The sequence below is a fragment of the Bacillus rossius genome (genome assembly GCF_032445375.1).
Source record: "Bacillus rossius redtenbacheri isolate Brsri chromosome 9 unlocalized genomic scaffold, Brsri_v3 Brsri_v3_scf9_2, whole genome shotgun sequence".
NCBI classification, from domain to species: domain Eukaryota; kingdom Metazoa; phylum Arthropoda; class Insecta; order Phasmatodea; family Bacillidae; genus Bacillus; species Bacillus rossius.
In genome coordinates this window covers 1,779,123-1,795,921 of record NW_026962013.1, presented here as the reverse complement: position 1 = coordinate 1,795,921, position 16,799 = coordinate 1,779,123, and the positions used below count along the sequence as shown (strand labels likewise).

The window sequence follows — 16,799 nt, the reverse complement described above, 5'->3', positions numbered from 1 at the left end:
CACCAAAGTTAATGCAATATGTAGCACCAAAATGCAAGTTATATCGTGGAATCAAGTTAATTCAAATCATAATAAAAGTAATCTTTTTTAATGTTTTTGGAATTCAAGGAATGTCATTTCCGGACTCAAAATTGTACCAAAGTACATAGATAAGAAAAATTAATTTAATTTCTTTTACTGTGCATCTCTATTTGAATCACTTTCAAACCACACATGCTAGCCAATTTATTTTTATTGTTTTGAATGTATCGGTTTTAAAGACCAATTTATTACAAACTCTTTATTGTAAAATGGCAACATGTAAATATTACCACTATTTTGTGGAGTAAGTATTATAAAACCAAATTTATACAAATAAAAACAACACTGAAATCTTCTGTTTTAAAAATGACAATGGACAAAAATCAAACCATAAAAGCTTGTCTCTAACTATGGGATGCTAGGACAACAAACTGACAATCCATTACTTATCCCACCAATATTGTGTACAATTACGAACACCAGATTACTCCACCACCCTTGCAACTCTTCCAAGCAAATAGTTGAAACACAAACACGCAGGAAAAGACACAATGCACTCGTTAGTCCATGCCTTGCACACAGTTCTCAGAATCACGCAGTAACAGACATCACCAGCAGCGAGAGACTTCACGACCCCAACTGAACACAAGATGCTGTTCGTTTGTTGGTAACCTCAAGCCACTTCCAGCAACTGGGACTTGTCCCAGACGGTGAGTGGTCTCTGAATGTGCATTGGTTATTTGTTTGACTACTTCGTTGGTGCAGAAAATGCTAGAAAACACTTACTTACACATGCTTACTCCACAATTTCATCATCTTGAAGCATTGAACAGGAAAAACATGGAGTACCATTTTAATTTAAAATTAAATTTTGTAATGAGATCATACACAATATTGTCGTAAAGATATGATTTAAGAAATGTAGAAACTTTCTTAGCGTGGAGAATCTTGTGCTACTATGACCGGCTACATATTCATAAACGGAATGTACGTTATAGTAAAGTGGTTCAGAACAACTTTTACTCGCAGTAAAAAAGAAAACATGAATCATCTGCCAACAGTAGCAGTGACTTTGCTTACAAACTTTGGTTGAAGGTACAGGAAAGAAAATGTTACCATGGAGCCTGTTGCTGAATGTATTTTTGATTCATCTTTCCACAAATTTAAGTCCAGTGTAAAAAGAAACCAAAAAAAAAAATTTCAGTAGAAGTTAGTCTTACACAAATAAAATAAAGTCACGTGACCTTATTTCCAACAACTGACGGAAGATCCCGTACATAAAGGTACAGAAATCAATAAATATTTATACAGTTCACTAAATTCCAGAATAGGCACTAAGTATATGGTCCTTGAATACTGAAATTCCTAAAATATTCTAGAAAAAACTTGTCCAAATAAGTCTGCAGTAAGCTTCTAGGTTTGATGACTAGACATATATCCAAAACATAGTAATGTATTATATAACACAACCTCATAGTATAACAATAGATCGGTCTAATTATAAAATTATGCTGGAATCAAATTAAGAATAACTTTGAATACCAGAAAACATAATAGACTGGACACGTAAAACACTAGAAGACATCTCACTAGATGATCACTTTGAATGCAGGACTGTCTTGAATACAAGAAGGATTTTAATGTTTGATACCCTAACATTTTATATGACCTGAAATTAATAAAAAAAAGAACAGAAGAGAACCTCATACACAAAAGAATTCAGAATATAAAACAACTTCACATTTGTAACGACCATTGACTAAACAATAACCCTAAGACTAAATGTTCGAAGTGATCCGTCACTTGTGACACTGATTTAATGTAAAAGCCAGAAAAATTAAAAGATTGGCAGAAAAAAATAAACAGTTATATGAATTTAAACAATGATATTATAAAAAAGAAATTTTTTTTCAAACTAAATGATTTTGGCAAATGTAATTTTTACTGAGCAGAAGTTAGCTCTATCTGCCGGCTCTATCCTGGCCGCCCCGGGACTGAGAGCTTGGGACAACAATAGCCTAAGTCATTCCATGCAACTGCGACAATTTCCAACCGGGTTTTTATATTTTTACAACATAATGTGCAAACATAACGATAGAGCAGTTACATGGAGACCTTCATACATGTGTGTACTATCAATAAAAATTAAATTTAGAGTGCGAACCATTGTACGGATTGCACCAGGGCCTCTGAAGGCCTCAGATGTGTTGTTTTCATGGAGTATATCACAAAACTTTATTTGTTTTCAACACTTTGGCCTACGAGTAATGATACGGCTGGTACATAGGGCCTTTCCCCTATGATCCTTCTAACAAAAAAATATTAATTTTCAGAGGTAACCCCTGTACGAGATGCTCCAGGGCCAAAGTTGGTGTAAAAAATTAATGTTTGTGATAAATACCTTAAAAACCACACTTTGGAGGCCCTAACAGGCCCTGGAGCAACAGATACAATGGAATTCCTTCCAAATTTATTTTTTATTTATAAAGTACACCTGTAGGAACACCCCTATATATAATTTTGGTCTGCATGTCTCTTGGTGATTTCTGAGTCACCTTCATTTGTGAAATACGCAATGAAAACAACACTTTGGGGGCTTTCAGAGGCCCTGGGACAATCTGCACGATAGTTTGCTCGGTAATTTAATTTTTAATTGAAAGTCTATACCTTTAGGAAGATCCCTATATATCAGCTATATCGTTACCATAATCAAAGGCCCCGAAAAAAAAAAAATCATGTTTGTGAAATACGCAATGAAAACAATACTTTAGGGGCTTTCAGAGGCCCTGGGACAACCTGTACGATGGTTCACACAGTAAATTTATTTTTTAATTATAGTAAACACATGTATGTAGGTCACATTGTAACTGCTATAACGTTATGACTGCTCATTCTCTTGTAAAAATATTAAAACTTGGTTGGAAATTGCCGTATTTGCGTGGAATGACTTAGGCTGGTGTTGTCCCAAGCTCTCTGTCCCGGGCGGCCGGATAGAGCTAAGTTCAGCTCAGTTTTATTTTGCCTTTTATTTATTTCAACACGTTATCAGGTCCGTATTTACCCTATATATTTATTACTTGAATTAACATTTTAATTGAAAAATTTAGGCAAATACATGTCTACAAATTTTATGGCGTAATTGTAAATAATAACATGTTTACATATCACGACGCGTGTCAAAAACAAAAGCAGCATTAATGTAAAATAGCTAACGACCATAGCAGTTTTGTTTACCGCAGAAGAGCGCCACTTCATATTGTATACGAATGACCAAAATCAATACTACATTACAAAGACTACGAATTAAAAACGCGGGAAGAGCTGAAGAAGCACACACAACAAAACCTCACCTTTAAACAAATTTTAATTTCAAAAACGTATCTTTTTTTTTTCTTTTTCTCCGGTCACGTATACGACTTTCCGTGACTTCATACTTTACTTTCGTAGTACGACTTTCCATTTCCTTACAATTGTTTAATAATTCAGGTTTATTTTTTTCTTCAGCAACTGCAAACCTTCGGTAATAATTGCATCTCTCATAAAAATATACGTCCAAGTACAAGCTGTCAGTTGTCCATTATGAAACCACAGGTTAACCAACATTAGAGCATGACAGAACTTGTGCTATGCAGCATTGCCAAATTTTGAATACCAGCGCACCATGCTATTTCAAAACGCATTTTACGAACATTATGCGCAAATTATTCCGGTGAATACGGTAATTTGCATGAATAATTTTGAAAATACTACAGTTAAATAGGTACACGTTTTTAATGACAAAACTCGTCACTGAAGAAACCATTAGGATGCAGAAGCAAGCTTTTTCAAAAATTTCCCTGACCCATAAGAAAATTCCCTGACTTTTCCAGGTTTTCCCTGAATTATTTTTAATTCAGACTTTTTTCGGTTTTCCCGGATTTCCCGGTTTGTGGCCACCCCGTTTAAATAAAGTCTTTTAAAACTCCAATAAGTTAAAGATAAAATGCGCAATAAGTTTCCCCATTAGAGTTCAACCAGTTTCAATAGGCACCTGAAAGCCAGCCTAAAACTGGCCAAATACAGTCCCAGCAGACCTTTGAGATAGGTACTGGTACAGTAACGCTACACCAAATGAACGTCTCCAGTTGCGTGACACATTGCAACACGACAGCTGCCCGCAACTAACTACAGCAGGCATGGGTGTACAAGAGGGAAGGGGTATTCATGTCCCAGTGCACTGCTTACAACACATCTACGGCACTAAAACACCAACTTTAATCATATGGTGGATAGTACTACGAGCTTACATCTATCACTGCTTTCTTTATCACTTAAAACATACATTAGTTAGGTGCATATATATATACTTTAAGAATAATCATTCAAAATTATGTCTAAATGTGCCATTATAAAAATGATATACATACTAGATGATAACTTATTTAAGATACCGTAGCTCGCGCTGTAACTTATCCAACCAAATTTTATTTTATAAGTAGTGTTTGTTTAGGATGCAAATAGGCTAACTACATAATTCAAAATGTACTTTTTGATATCAGCTATTACTGAACAGATACACTGCCCATTCATTGTACAGCCACCACCACTTGAAGTTCAGTAAACTAAACACATAAAATTTTTTTTGTAAACAACTTAACAATAATGAAGTCTCTAATGAGCTCGATGTTCAATCATCCGTGCAAACGCCACGCAGGAATAATTGTTGACACAAGCGTTACGGAGCCGGCGAGCGGGACAGACGACGTCGTACCTTGCTCCTGCTTGCTCTTCTCCATGGCCATGCACGCGGTCCGCCACTCCTGGAGCTCCGGCGAGGGGATGAGACCCGCCGATCCCGCGGCGTTGTCCTTCCTCGCCTGCCACCAGTTGTGGTCGTCCTTGCTGATGATCTGCAAGGCCAGCTCGCGTTCAACCCGGTCTCCGTGCCGAGGCCAACTCAGGTACGGTTTAACATTTCAGTGTTTAACGCTAGCTATGTCGCACTTCCAAAATACCTGTACAGGCAGTTAATGTAAATGGCTACACACTTTTCGACACAGATGCACATTTATTTCACTCCCATCAGCCAATCAGTACCATGAAGTGATACTTATATCCACCCCTACATATTGTTTACGAGCTCAACATTTTTGTGCATTATGTCTGCTGTACAGCTGCCGAGAATAACAAATAAAATTTCAAAAAACACATAATCTTTTCATTTATAATTATTATTGGCATATAATGGATGTACAGAGGACCCGGTCTGACCACCCTAGTTTCGGTATTTCACAGTTTCTCAAAATCACTACAGGCCAATTCTGTGATGGTTCGAAACTATAGGATGTGGTAAGTTCCTTCTCAAATTTCCCTGATGTACTGAACAAATCTGTTTTGTTAAACCCCCATAACATTCAAACAAAATAATAATTGTGACAAAGAATACTGTAAATGCCAACTAAGTATACGTGTGGAAATAAAGCACAATGCAAGCTTTTCTATGCACATATTTGTTGACACAAAAGCTCCACCCGTCTGCGATTAGCGCAACCGTGGGGGAGTAAGGAGTTAGGATGGTATTCCAAGAAGTTCAGGTAAGGTAGTGAATAAGCAAACAGCCGTAACCTAACTCGCGAGCCGTATTCCAGAACGTGTCCAAACCGAATCCCAGTAAGGAAACCAATCTGCAACAGTTCTGATGAACAGTGCCCTGCGCGAGGCTAGTGGACGTCTGGCAACCACAGATACAATTGTCACGGTAAAAATCATAGAGATATCAGCACCGTCGGACGAATTAAATGGTGGTGTTGTAATTTTCTCAAGTACTCTTTCAAGTTGTGATTATTTCTTGTCATGACCATTAAAGTGAACAAAATGTATTCCAGGATAGTTTCACTACCATAAAGTTTCATTTGGCACACCAACACGCTTGACACATCCCCCCCATGATCACTTAATTAAATATATACGAGTTGATGGCGACAGACGCGGGTCTGCCACCTGGACGAAGTCAAGGAACAAGTGAGCTCTGTGCATGTGAGGAGATGGGTCACGGATAGTAGTACACCACCCACCTGCAGGATGTCCCCCGTCTTGAACGCGATGCCCGCCTGGGCACAGGGGATCAGGTCGTCGTCCAGCGGATCGTAGTCGAACTGCGCCCGCACGAAGATCTGCAAGTCAACGCAACAAGGGGTAGCTATCTTCGTCCCCCGCGCGCCGCCGGCTGTCCGGCCGGCTGGGGCGAGCGCTACCCGACGGCTAGGACACGTAAAGCCACATGCGGGAGTGTACAACATGCGGATAACTACTCAAACTACAGAAACATCAAACTAACAACACTTCCTACCACAAAACAGCAAACTGCCAACCACCAAATATTGTCATTATTTTTTTTAAATTCAATAAGCCTACTTTTTACCAATGAAACGTTTGGCACCCATTTAGACTGGTTTGCACCGTCACCACTTGCAGCAAAGGAAAGTATTTCAGTGTTACAGGATGCCTCACTTTAGAGGATTTTTAACTTCAAAGTGTGCTACTTGATTCCCTACAAGTTGTTTCAAATTTATTAACAATCCATTAAAAATAATTTATTTACTAAGAAATCCGAAGCTGTGTGTTCTTTTTCGTATGTTTTACTGAGATTTTAATGTACTCTATTTGCAAGTTTTTGCATGGATTGCCCTTACCTGACTGTGCAAGCCGGCCTAGGGATGTTAAGGACCATCAAGGGATGTTAACAGTCACTCAACATCACCCTTAAACCCCTTTCCTCAGGACCACCACCGGTTAATTTACATATTTTATGCACATATGTTAAAACATAGCTTAGTAATCACCATGACAATGTGGACTGTACAACATATTAAGTTCCGAGAGGTGTTCTGAATCCTTCTAAATGTTGTCTGGTCAGTAATAATTCCTTTCTCAATGAAGGGCTTTCTATATATTTGAAAACACATGTTATCAACTATACACTATCGCTACAAAAGCCATTTTCTGTAATCCACACACCATGTGCAAAATTTTGCAGCTGAAAACCAATTTTATTTTCCTGAATCCCACCTTCACTATCATAGAAAATGCAACACTCTAATTCAAAATTTTAGCTATAGAGTTTAATAAGTGTGTATGTATTTTCAAGGAACATCTGCAATTTACAAGGCAGAACAGCAGGAATAGGGAGAAATATCTTGCAAGAAACATAGATACTTGTGAGTATTAGAAAATTAAATTTATTTTTAGCAAACAATAAAACATAGTACACTGACACAAACAAAATGAGCACCGATTAATGAAAAAAATTAAGAAACAAGGTAAACACACACAACACACTATTTTAAAAATAAAATTAAAAGCAATAAGTAAACAAATGATATTTATAAAATAATTTAAAGTAACAAAACTAAAAAATAAATAAACAAAACGAACACATATTAATAAATAGTTTAACAGTTAAACGTAAGTAATTATATAGCATTACACAAACTATAACACACAACCATACAACAATACTACGGTTGCAATGAAACAAAATTACTGTTACAAAATATGCCCCAAGCAAGGAAACCATATTTTCTACGTCTCAATAATTAAGGCATGACTTATACTTACATCAAAAGTTCTAGAAATTTATCATTTTCAACTCAACTTTATCAAAAGTATTGAATGGTGTTAATATTGGCAGATACCTTTAGATTATACATAATAAATCAAGAAATAAGAGCATACCTAATACAAATTGTTTGTACGTTAGAACTGGCAAACATTTACAAAGCTGCTGCATTGTAGTGTCTACTTTGTAAAACACCATAAATCTATACAAATAATAATACTGTTCTATGTAAAAAGTCTGTAAATTGGTTGAAATAATTAAAAAAAAATCTACTGGAAATGGCTATTTACATTATTGAGAACTGAAATATATAATTTTTAAAATTTTGGTCTGTTTGTATGTTTGTTTGTTACATCATCAACTGAAACTACTCAATGTATTTTGATGATTTTTTTTAAACAGAAATGTACATTTGTTTTGTATTAATTACTTACAAAATTTTGCTGTATTTATTGTATAACCTAAATACATTTGAATTTGATTATCAGTGATATTCGCTTATCTGTGCTGCTCCCCCTCCCCTCCCCCCCAACTCCTACAGTACCACTGTTAATCAAGGTGCACAGTATTTTCAATTTTCCAGATATTGATTTTATGATGTGAAATGGGACTAAGATTTATTTTATCATAAAAGATTCACATCTCCATACCAACGTACTATGTAAGACAATGAGCACTTAAATAATTAATTATGTAGGATGCTTTTACCATATTTTGATTATCGACCCAAAGGCAGTGAAACGGTACTGTAATTTTTATAGTATTACATAATCATAGATTCAAATAAATTAAGATGAAGGTAAGAAATTGAGCAAGAATAAATTACATTATATGATTGAATAGCATGTTTTTTACCATTATTATTTTTCTAAATTCCACTGCAAAAGGGGTGAAAAAGCAGTCAATTTTTTTTATTATATAAATTGTATCTTTGAAACTTATCAACTGGGATGTAATTTTGCTGTATAATTTATAAATATGCATAATCTACCAACTTTTTTTACTACTTACAGAATTTCTACTTCTTATGGGGTGAAATGTCGTAAATATGGTTCTTACGTTAAAAAAATATCTTCTGATCAAACCAAACTTAATTTAAGATAAAGGCAATGACTAATAAATATTCCTTACGCTACCTTTTCATGTTCAATGTTCTCCTTAATATACCTCTTAAGTCGTAACACGGGTGAATATTATTTTAAAAAATAAAAAGGTTATTGAATACACTAAATCAGTATTGGCAATACAAATTAAAATTTAATATAAATGTAAGTTTATTATAATTATTTCATAGTTCACATCTGTGATAAATAAAAAAAGGGATTTGGAATTTGGTTAATGGATATTGCCATATTTACTTAGTAACTGAATTTTTACATTGGCATCCCTGAGTAAAAGAAGAAACGGATAAAAAAGTTGGGAACTTTGTATAAGTAATATTAAGCATAACTAAGAATCAACTAATACTTTCGATAAGAAATTTGATGTATTTACTCCAAATTTTAAATAAAAATGCCATTGAATCAAATATCTTAATATAATGGAAGTATTTGTAATAATTTGCAATTATTCAATTAATCTAAGCATATATTTAACCATAATAAATGAAAATGTAATTGTAACTGAAAGCAAAAACTTACTAAAACTGAAATATGCATGCATTTAAAAATTTTTAAATTTTCTACCTCATGAAATGAAAAAATATTAAGTGTGATTTCATCACGGTAAAACATATCCCAGAACACAATAAAAAAGGAATTATAAAATAAGATACTTATAATACAGTAAAAATTAAAAAAGCATATTCATAACAACCTTAAAAAATATTCTTAAACAGTTTTGTTATGAATCCAATCTTTTATTTAAGTCTATTTCTTTAGTAAAAGTGTTTGGAATTAATCACATTCTTTTCTTTCAATAGTATAATATCAGCAATATTGTTAAATTGCGTGAACAAAGCCGCCAGTTATAAGCTAGTACTAATCTATAAATATGAAAACTTATTCACCTTAAATTTTCAAGGCACTGGAAATAGAAATATCTATTTCCAAATAACATTATGTAAAGTTTTTATTTTGAAATAAAATCATAAAAGATTACTACTTGCCACGAAAAAAAATTAGTGGAAAACTGAACAAAGAATAAACACTCTCATTTGCTAGAATTTTCTAGTTAAATCATGTGTATTTATTTTCTACTTTTGAAATGTGAAATTTGTCATAAGTCGGAACCCTTAAGTTATGTAAACAGCATTCATAAGACACAGAGAAGTTTGTGAGATTTATAATTCTAAAAATGTTCAATCTGTTTTTTTATTTATCTTTTAAACATATAAAGTAGACAATGCATTCCTTGATGTTCGTTGTACATATAGGAAACAAATAATTAAGAAAAAATTATAAGTTTATTACTAATAAACTCTCAGCTTCAATTCCCACTAAAAACAATTAAGCATTTTTCTCACAACTCAAGCCAGCGCTTCAGGAGTTCAGTGGAGAGAGAATAGCAAACAGAACCAGAACTGGGAACTGGAAGAAGAGAGAGATTCTGGAAAGGTGTAAAATAAAATTGTGAGAAAGTATGAATAAAAAATTAGATAAAGATTATAAATGAGGGAGATAAACAAGGAGGAAAAAAAAAAGAAAAAAAAACACCTTAAAATACAACTAGGAGAAAAAAATTGTTTCCACTATATTATATTCTAGCAGACTTTACGAGAATATAACGGGAAAATACACACACAACCCCAGTAACAGAAAAATAAACCTGTCTGTGACCAAATCATGGTCCCCTTCAAGCAGAGAAGCTACTACACAGTAAAGTGTTTTATCCGCCAAGTGATGTTTTATATATATTTCCAATACATATTTTCTTTTAAGTCCATGCCAAATCGTGTTTTCATTTCTTTTCTAGCATGGGTGAAGAACGTAACGTAATCATTTGCCAAAACCCCATTTTCTTCAAGCTCTACCAGTTCCACATCTACATTATGGACTGACCTCACTAAATCAGGTAACTACCATACAAAATATACAGTCTCTGTTTCTGTTGTGCTGTTCATGCCCTGTTGGTGAAGCATGAGTCCACTACACAACACAAGGCATATTGACTGGTTGCATTCCACTGGCTAGGCGGAGGGGGAGAAGGCTGACGAATGCCAACATTCACAGCAGGAGGACTCTGAGGAAACCCCTCTTGCAGCTGACGCTGATGAATAGTGAGTGAGCGGCAAAAAAAACAGAGGAACCAAAATCCTACATGAAAAACACATGGCACCAGACGCAAGCACAACTTGCACGTTGGAGTTCTTAAAATGATTCGTGCAATGAAAAAATTTTGATTTAATACAATTTCTCGGACATATGCCGTTGCAGTTTTGCCCTGTTTGTCACCTGCTCTGGTCGTCAGTGCTGTCTTTTTTTTTATCCATAATAACTGTTTATTTTCATCATTGTGTTCGTACTGTTACGAACGCGAGAGACCAAACCGCAATGCCAGGTCAAACCATCCCCCCTTTTGCTCCACTGGCTTTTCGAAACTCCCGTGAGTAACTTGCATATCATGTGTGCATTATCAATAGCGTGCCACTATCTCCTGCCAGAGGACGCACTGTGGTCACTGCCTCGTTCCCCTTAAAACTTGTTAGTGTGCTTCCTCTCAGAGCCACGTAAACATTCTATGCTGTTATGCTACATTAATCATGGTACTCAGAAAGACGGACACAACCTTGTCCGAAGGAAAGTCGAGGCTGCCTGAAGTAATCAGTATTTTTGAACAGTGCCCTTTTGAAATAAACTTATTTCATAATTTTTACACTTTAACACCGTTGTAATAATGCAGACATTATGCGTACAGAAGACTAAGATTTTTTTTTTTCCATTATAAACATGATGATTTTTACCATATTATAAACTTTCACATAGTAAAAGAAAATAGCACGCTCCGCATAATTGTTTTTAAAGTATTCGTCATTAAAATTTGTGTCTGCATTTTGTACTTAAAGTATTTTTCAACATGAGAACACATGAATTCGCTCATTACCGAGGTTCGATATTCACACATCTCTGGCGAGAACTGAAAGACTCACTCACATTATTTATAAAAATCAAAAGGTCCAGGTGTTTTCAAAATGACTGATGGAAAATGCAGTTGGGGATTGGTGATGTACACAAAGCTCAAATGTATGTTGATGTCACCTCTAAACGTCTCCCTGGGGCCATTACAGGCATTGTGACACGGAGCCACGCCGGTGAGTACAGGTACAGATTACGCGCTACAAGGTCCATAGTTAGGGGCAAGAATACATGGTGAACTGCGATGAAGTCGAAATAACACAGAAAAGCAAGTGAATACATCATACAGCACTGACATCCAAAAAAAAAAAAAAAAAACATGAAATTAATCAGCATATTTAATGAACACTTATCTTACAAAAATGTAATCTTTTAGTATATTAAATTCAATGAATGCATATTATTTAGCATGGAGTCAGTTCCCAAATGTATGTACCTTAAAAAGCAAATTTTTTTTTTATTGAAACTGTTGTTAGTAACTAATTTTTACAGTACGACATTGGAACATTTTATATATGCACATAAATTTGCTAATTTATTTTCATTGTTCTCCTTAGTTAGACATGCTTATTACAAATCATTATATTGCAAAGTGCTTCATGTATCAGTCAAAATGTCACTGTTTTGGTGAAGTAAGTATCACTGAACAAGTAAGTGTCATATTTAATGAAAGTGGTGCCATCTTTATGAATAAATAAGGTTCATAAAAAAATAGAAAATTTATACTGTAGTATTTTTTTGAAAAATAAATGATATTGGCCTGAAAATAAAGCCATAAATTCTTGTATCTATCAACAGTGAATCCCGCCACGTACTCTCCCCCGCAGGGCGGCCATGTGCTGGTTTGGGGGCAGTGTTCCGAGGGCCCACGCCCTTGCTGCCTGCACCCTGTGAGTCTAGTGCACAGCTCGTCAGCTGCGCCCTTCCCGTGTCGTCTTTCCCCACTGTCAGCCACCCCGTCCCGTATCCCAGCACCTGCGAGGGTGTCGGCCTCGACTAGAAGAAAGGGGGTGACCGCAGGAAACATAAACAAGGCCAATACGTGGTCAAAAATTTAAGAGTTTTTAAAAAATCTTTTTTGTGATTTGTCATGTTTTGTTTTTTTACTGTCCGTAAAATGTTGCTGAACTATTAATGAAACACAGAATTTGACCGGCCCAACATCGGTATGGTCAGCACAGCCAAGATACGGCCAGGAGACGGAAGAGCAGAGAGCAGGAAGCATTGGTCCACTCGGGGCAGTTGAGTGTTCCAGCCATCGCTACCTCGCTACTACCAGCGTGACCTGGCAGACTGCGCTGGTCTCTCGCTACTGGGAGGAGTGGCGGACGTTGCAGTGAGCTGGTTTAGTTTTCTCAGGGTACTCCTTTCTTCCCCACCAATGCATTCCATTGTCCATTGCTTTTTTTTTTAATCACTAATGAAGTCTTTCATGTTTCTTCTTATATTTTCTTCATGTTGTTGCATCTGGCACTATCCACGCGTTTTGTTTCACCATCCATGCTGTCATGCATGTCACTATTCGTATCCCATTAAATTAACTGTCTCTGTCCCATCCACCTCGTCTGTGGCATGATCCATAGCATTGTGCACCATTCACTGCACTGCCTCTGTCCCCACCTGCAGCCTCTCTGCCATAATCTGTCACATGAATGTTCCACGTGTTGCACATGTGTTCCCTCTGTCACATGCCTCTATTACTGCCTTTATTCATTACCTCACCCTATTTCCCATTCCTTCCTTCAATAAAAGTTTATCTATCATCCTTATAGGATCATTTGTCACTAAGTTACAGTATCGATTTAACTGCTCCATTTCCAAAGACATTCCAAGACAATCCATTAAGTGAGTCGATCACATCCCCTACAGTAGCATGCGTCCACACAGGTATCGCTACAGAAGGCCGAAACCAGCTACGTACTACAAACAGGCATGCAGGTCCCTCGACCAGTTGTAGAGACGTGGCGTGCCGACGTGCGTGCAGGCAGGCAACCCGACAGCATCCCGTGTCGGCAGGAAGGAGTCACAGGGAGCTCGGGAGGGCGACGTGTCAGGCGGCAGAGGTCGTTGCAAGACAGCAAAGAGCAAACCAAACCAACGAGATGCTTCTCGGGTACTTACTAACACCGGCAGAGGCCTAATCCTGAACAACTACTCGCCGTGGAAAGACAGACAGGGAAAAAAAACAACAACCAAATATGTTAAAAAATATAGCATTCATAACTCGATCACTGCTTCTACACACACACACACAGACACAAACACACACACACTGAGCCATGTCTAGGCTCCTGGTCAGTTTCACCATGTGTTCACAGATGTGGTGATCATGTAAGTTAGAAATGTTTGTTATTATTTATATTCACAGAACCACAGGTGTGAAATCAACTATCATGTTGACTAATTTTTAAACAGTTAATTTATTAATATGATCTAAGCTGCTTTTTTTTTTCTTACAAAAGAAACAACAACAACAATATCAAAAATTTAAAGTTCAAAATGCTACACGACTACACAGCAGAAGAGTGGGGAAGTACTCATGCAAACTAGGGGAACCACAAGACTTACGACACAGGTTACCAGTACTCCCTCCATGCTTAGAGTATTAACTCAACTGAGAGTAATTCCTAGTTTAACTGCAATTTATCAGTAAGCCTAATGAAAAAATCTATTTACTGGTCAGCAAAATGCAGGAGATTTCTAATTAACAATAGCAGCACTGGTAGCTTCTCGTTAAAAGATTTATGAGCAAGATTTGTTTATAACTACATATGTGAATACCTACTATAAAATTCCTTGTTAACTTTAGAGTAACAGCTTATTTTTTTTTTTTAGTTAAATAGTAGCATTAAAAAGGCATTTTGAAAAATAATAAGTAATTATTTTTAAATGCACACTGTCCAATAAAAAAAAACTGATGTAAAAATTACATATTCATAAGAACTGTTTAGATATGTGCCAACATTTTAAATACGTGTTTCATCGAGCTATTCGTCATACACATATCACTTCACTTACAATTGACAACAGGGATTCGTAAAATGAAGCAAATTTTTGTGGGTACGCATTCAGTGGCCCAAAAACTGAAAATGACTATCACATCAAGCAAAGCTCTGTCAACTTCCACATGATAATTTATGCATTACAGTTAATTACATGAGCAATGGGCAATGGGCAATGGTTTGCAGAAGAAGTACAGGCAGTGGAGCAACAAAAATGAAAATAATCAGTGCATAACTTGGAAGAACTTACAGCTAACACACGGAACAGGTGAGCATGTAACAAGAGGTTCTGTAGATGCAGCGATGGCAGAAGCACTACACAAGAAGCCAACAGAAAGCACAGGCGTGAGCGGGCGACGGGCCAGCGGGCCCCGTGCACTCCCAGGGGACCCCGAGCTACCCGGGAACATGCCCCCGCTCCGTCCCACTTGGCCCCGGAGGGCTGCGTCGTCCGGCCGCGTCCCGATTCACAGACGGGCCAACCGGGCATTTGCCCAGAGCGCCAGTTTTTCAGGTGCAAAAAAAATAGGACAAAAATATTTTGAGGGATGAGAAAAATAAGTTTTTAACAAACTATAATGATTCGATTTTCAAAAAAATACACATAAATGGGAAATTTTAGATTATACTAACTATTACCGTGAGCTTAAAAATATCTGGCCTTAAGTCAAATAGTTTAGAAATAGATTTACAACTCATTAAAAAATAAACATTACACTATAACTAATATTTTCGTACAGTATTTATTAACACCTGTATAATATTAACCAACCATTTATTATATTTAAATAATAGAAAAGACAAACAGCCTGTGTCTTCTCAAAAACCTTAGTATTTAGCTGCCTTCACCCCCAACGCCCCATCATTAACCTTCCCATCCCTCCACGCCAGTCCGTCTCTACGTCTCGACCAGCATCACAGGGCGTACCCGTTAATGACTTGGAAACAATACAGGGCATGTATACTATGTGATCTTGTTACAAAACATAGTTTTTTATGATAGTAAACTGTAAGCCAGCTTATTTAAGGATTTTGTTTTAATTATCACCCATTTTACCTGGATTATCTGGAATTTTGACTGTCCGGATTGCTTTTCGTCACAGTAAGTCGTGGATAAACGAGGTTTAACTCTATTTAAAAATAAAAATCTGAACCATTAACTAACACATGTTACAAATATATATGATATCTGAAACAAGATGATGCTGCATCCAAACACAGGAAATTGATTAAAGTGTCAATAGTAAAACATTGGTGCCAACTTCCCCCGAAAACATGTTAAATCTCTTCATCAATCCCTCGCCAAACAATGATCACTGCACAGAGCTGCAGCTGTCAGCTGCAGACGTCTGTTCAAACAAGAGTCACACCTCTCCCCTCCTTCCCTCCTTCCCCCACAGACATTCAGACTCGATGTTTCCTTCCCACGCCGACCCGCCTGCAATTACCGACCAGACCTGCGTCTGACAGGTGAGAGACAACCGGGACAGTTAACGAGAATGCTGAACGAACATCCTGTCTCATCGGACTCTGCCCCAAGGGTTTGCGAGTGCTCCGACGGCCCGGAGAGATAGCGTTCCCAAACCAGCGCACACTGTAATTAACACTTTCACTAAAATACTGAAGGTGAACTAATTATAATTAGGTATTGCACAGTTGGATTTATATTACTTTTTTTTTCAAACAGATTTGAAATACATTTCAGAACTCTACAGGGCAAGGGTTTCTCAATAAAATCTTGCACAGAAAATAAAATTATCACTGGTGATACAACTTTCACTGATTGGAAAAGTTGTGGATGTCAAATATTCTAGCTGATTTTTTCTAATCTAATATGGCAAATAATGCAACAAAATTCAGTTAAACATTTTAACAGTTGAACAGCATGTCAGGCTTACTAAACTTTCAGCATTTTCTCTTTACAAAAATTATAATGTTAAAAATTTTTTAAATTAGATTTTTTCCTGGGAAATAAACAACTATATCACAACTACAAACGTAGTTAAAAAAAATTCTACATATAATGTAAAGTAAATTGAAGATTAAACTAAAAATGGGGAAATTCCTTGCAACAAAGATCCCCACCAAAGTTGCCTGCCGATTCAG

At 36.4% G+C, this 16,799-nt stretch overlaps 1 protein-coding gene across 8 annotated transcripts in view; it reads right to left on the bottom strand.

Moving 5' to 3' along the window:
• Positions 1 to 16,799, bottom strand: part of LOC134543040 (peripheral plasma membrane protein CASK) — a 290,715-nt gene that overhangs the window by 14,208 nt on the left and 259,708 nt on the right. For all 8 annotated transcript variants that reach the window (XM_063387740.1, XM_063387742.1, XM_063387741.1 and 5 more), the window contains exons 15-16: positions 6,075 to 6,173; positions 4,772 to 4,910 (exon numbers count right to left, since the gene is read on the bottom strand). In XM_063387740.1, the coding sequence (XP_063243810.1) occupies positions 4,772 to 4,910; positions 6,075 to 6,173 (238 nt within the window). The remainder of the gene's footprint in view (positions 1 to 4,771; positions 4,911 to 6,074; positions 6,174 to 16,799) is intronic.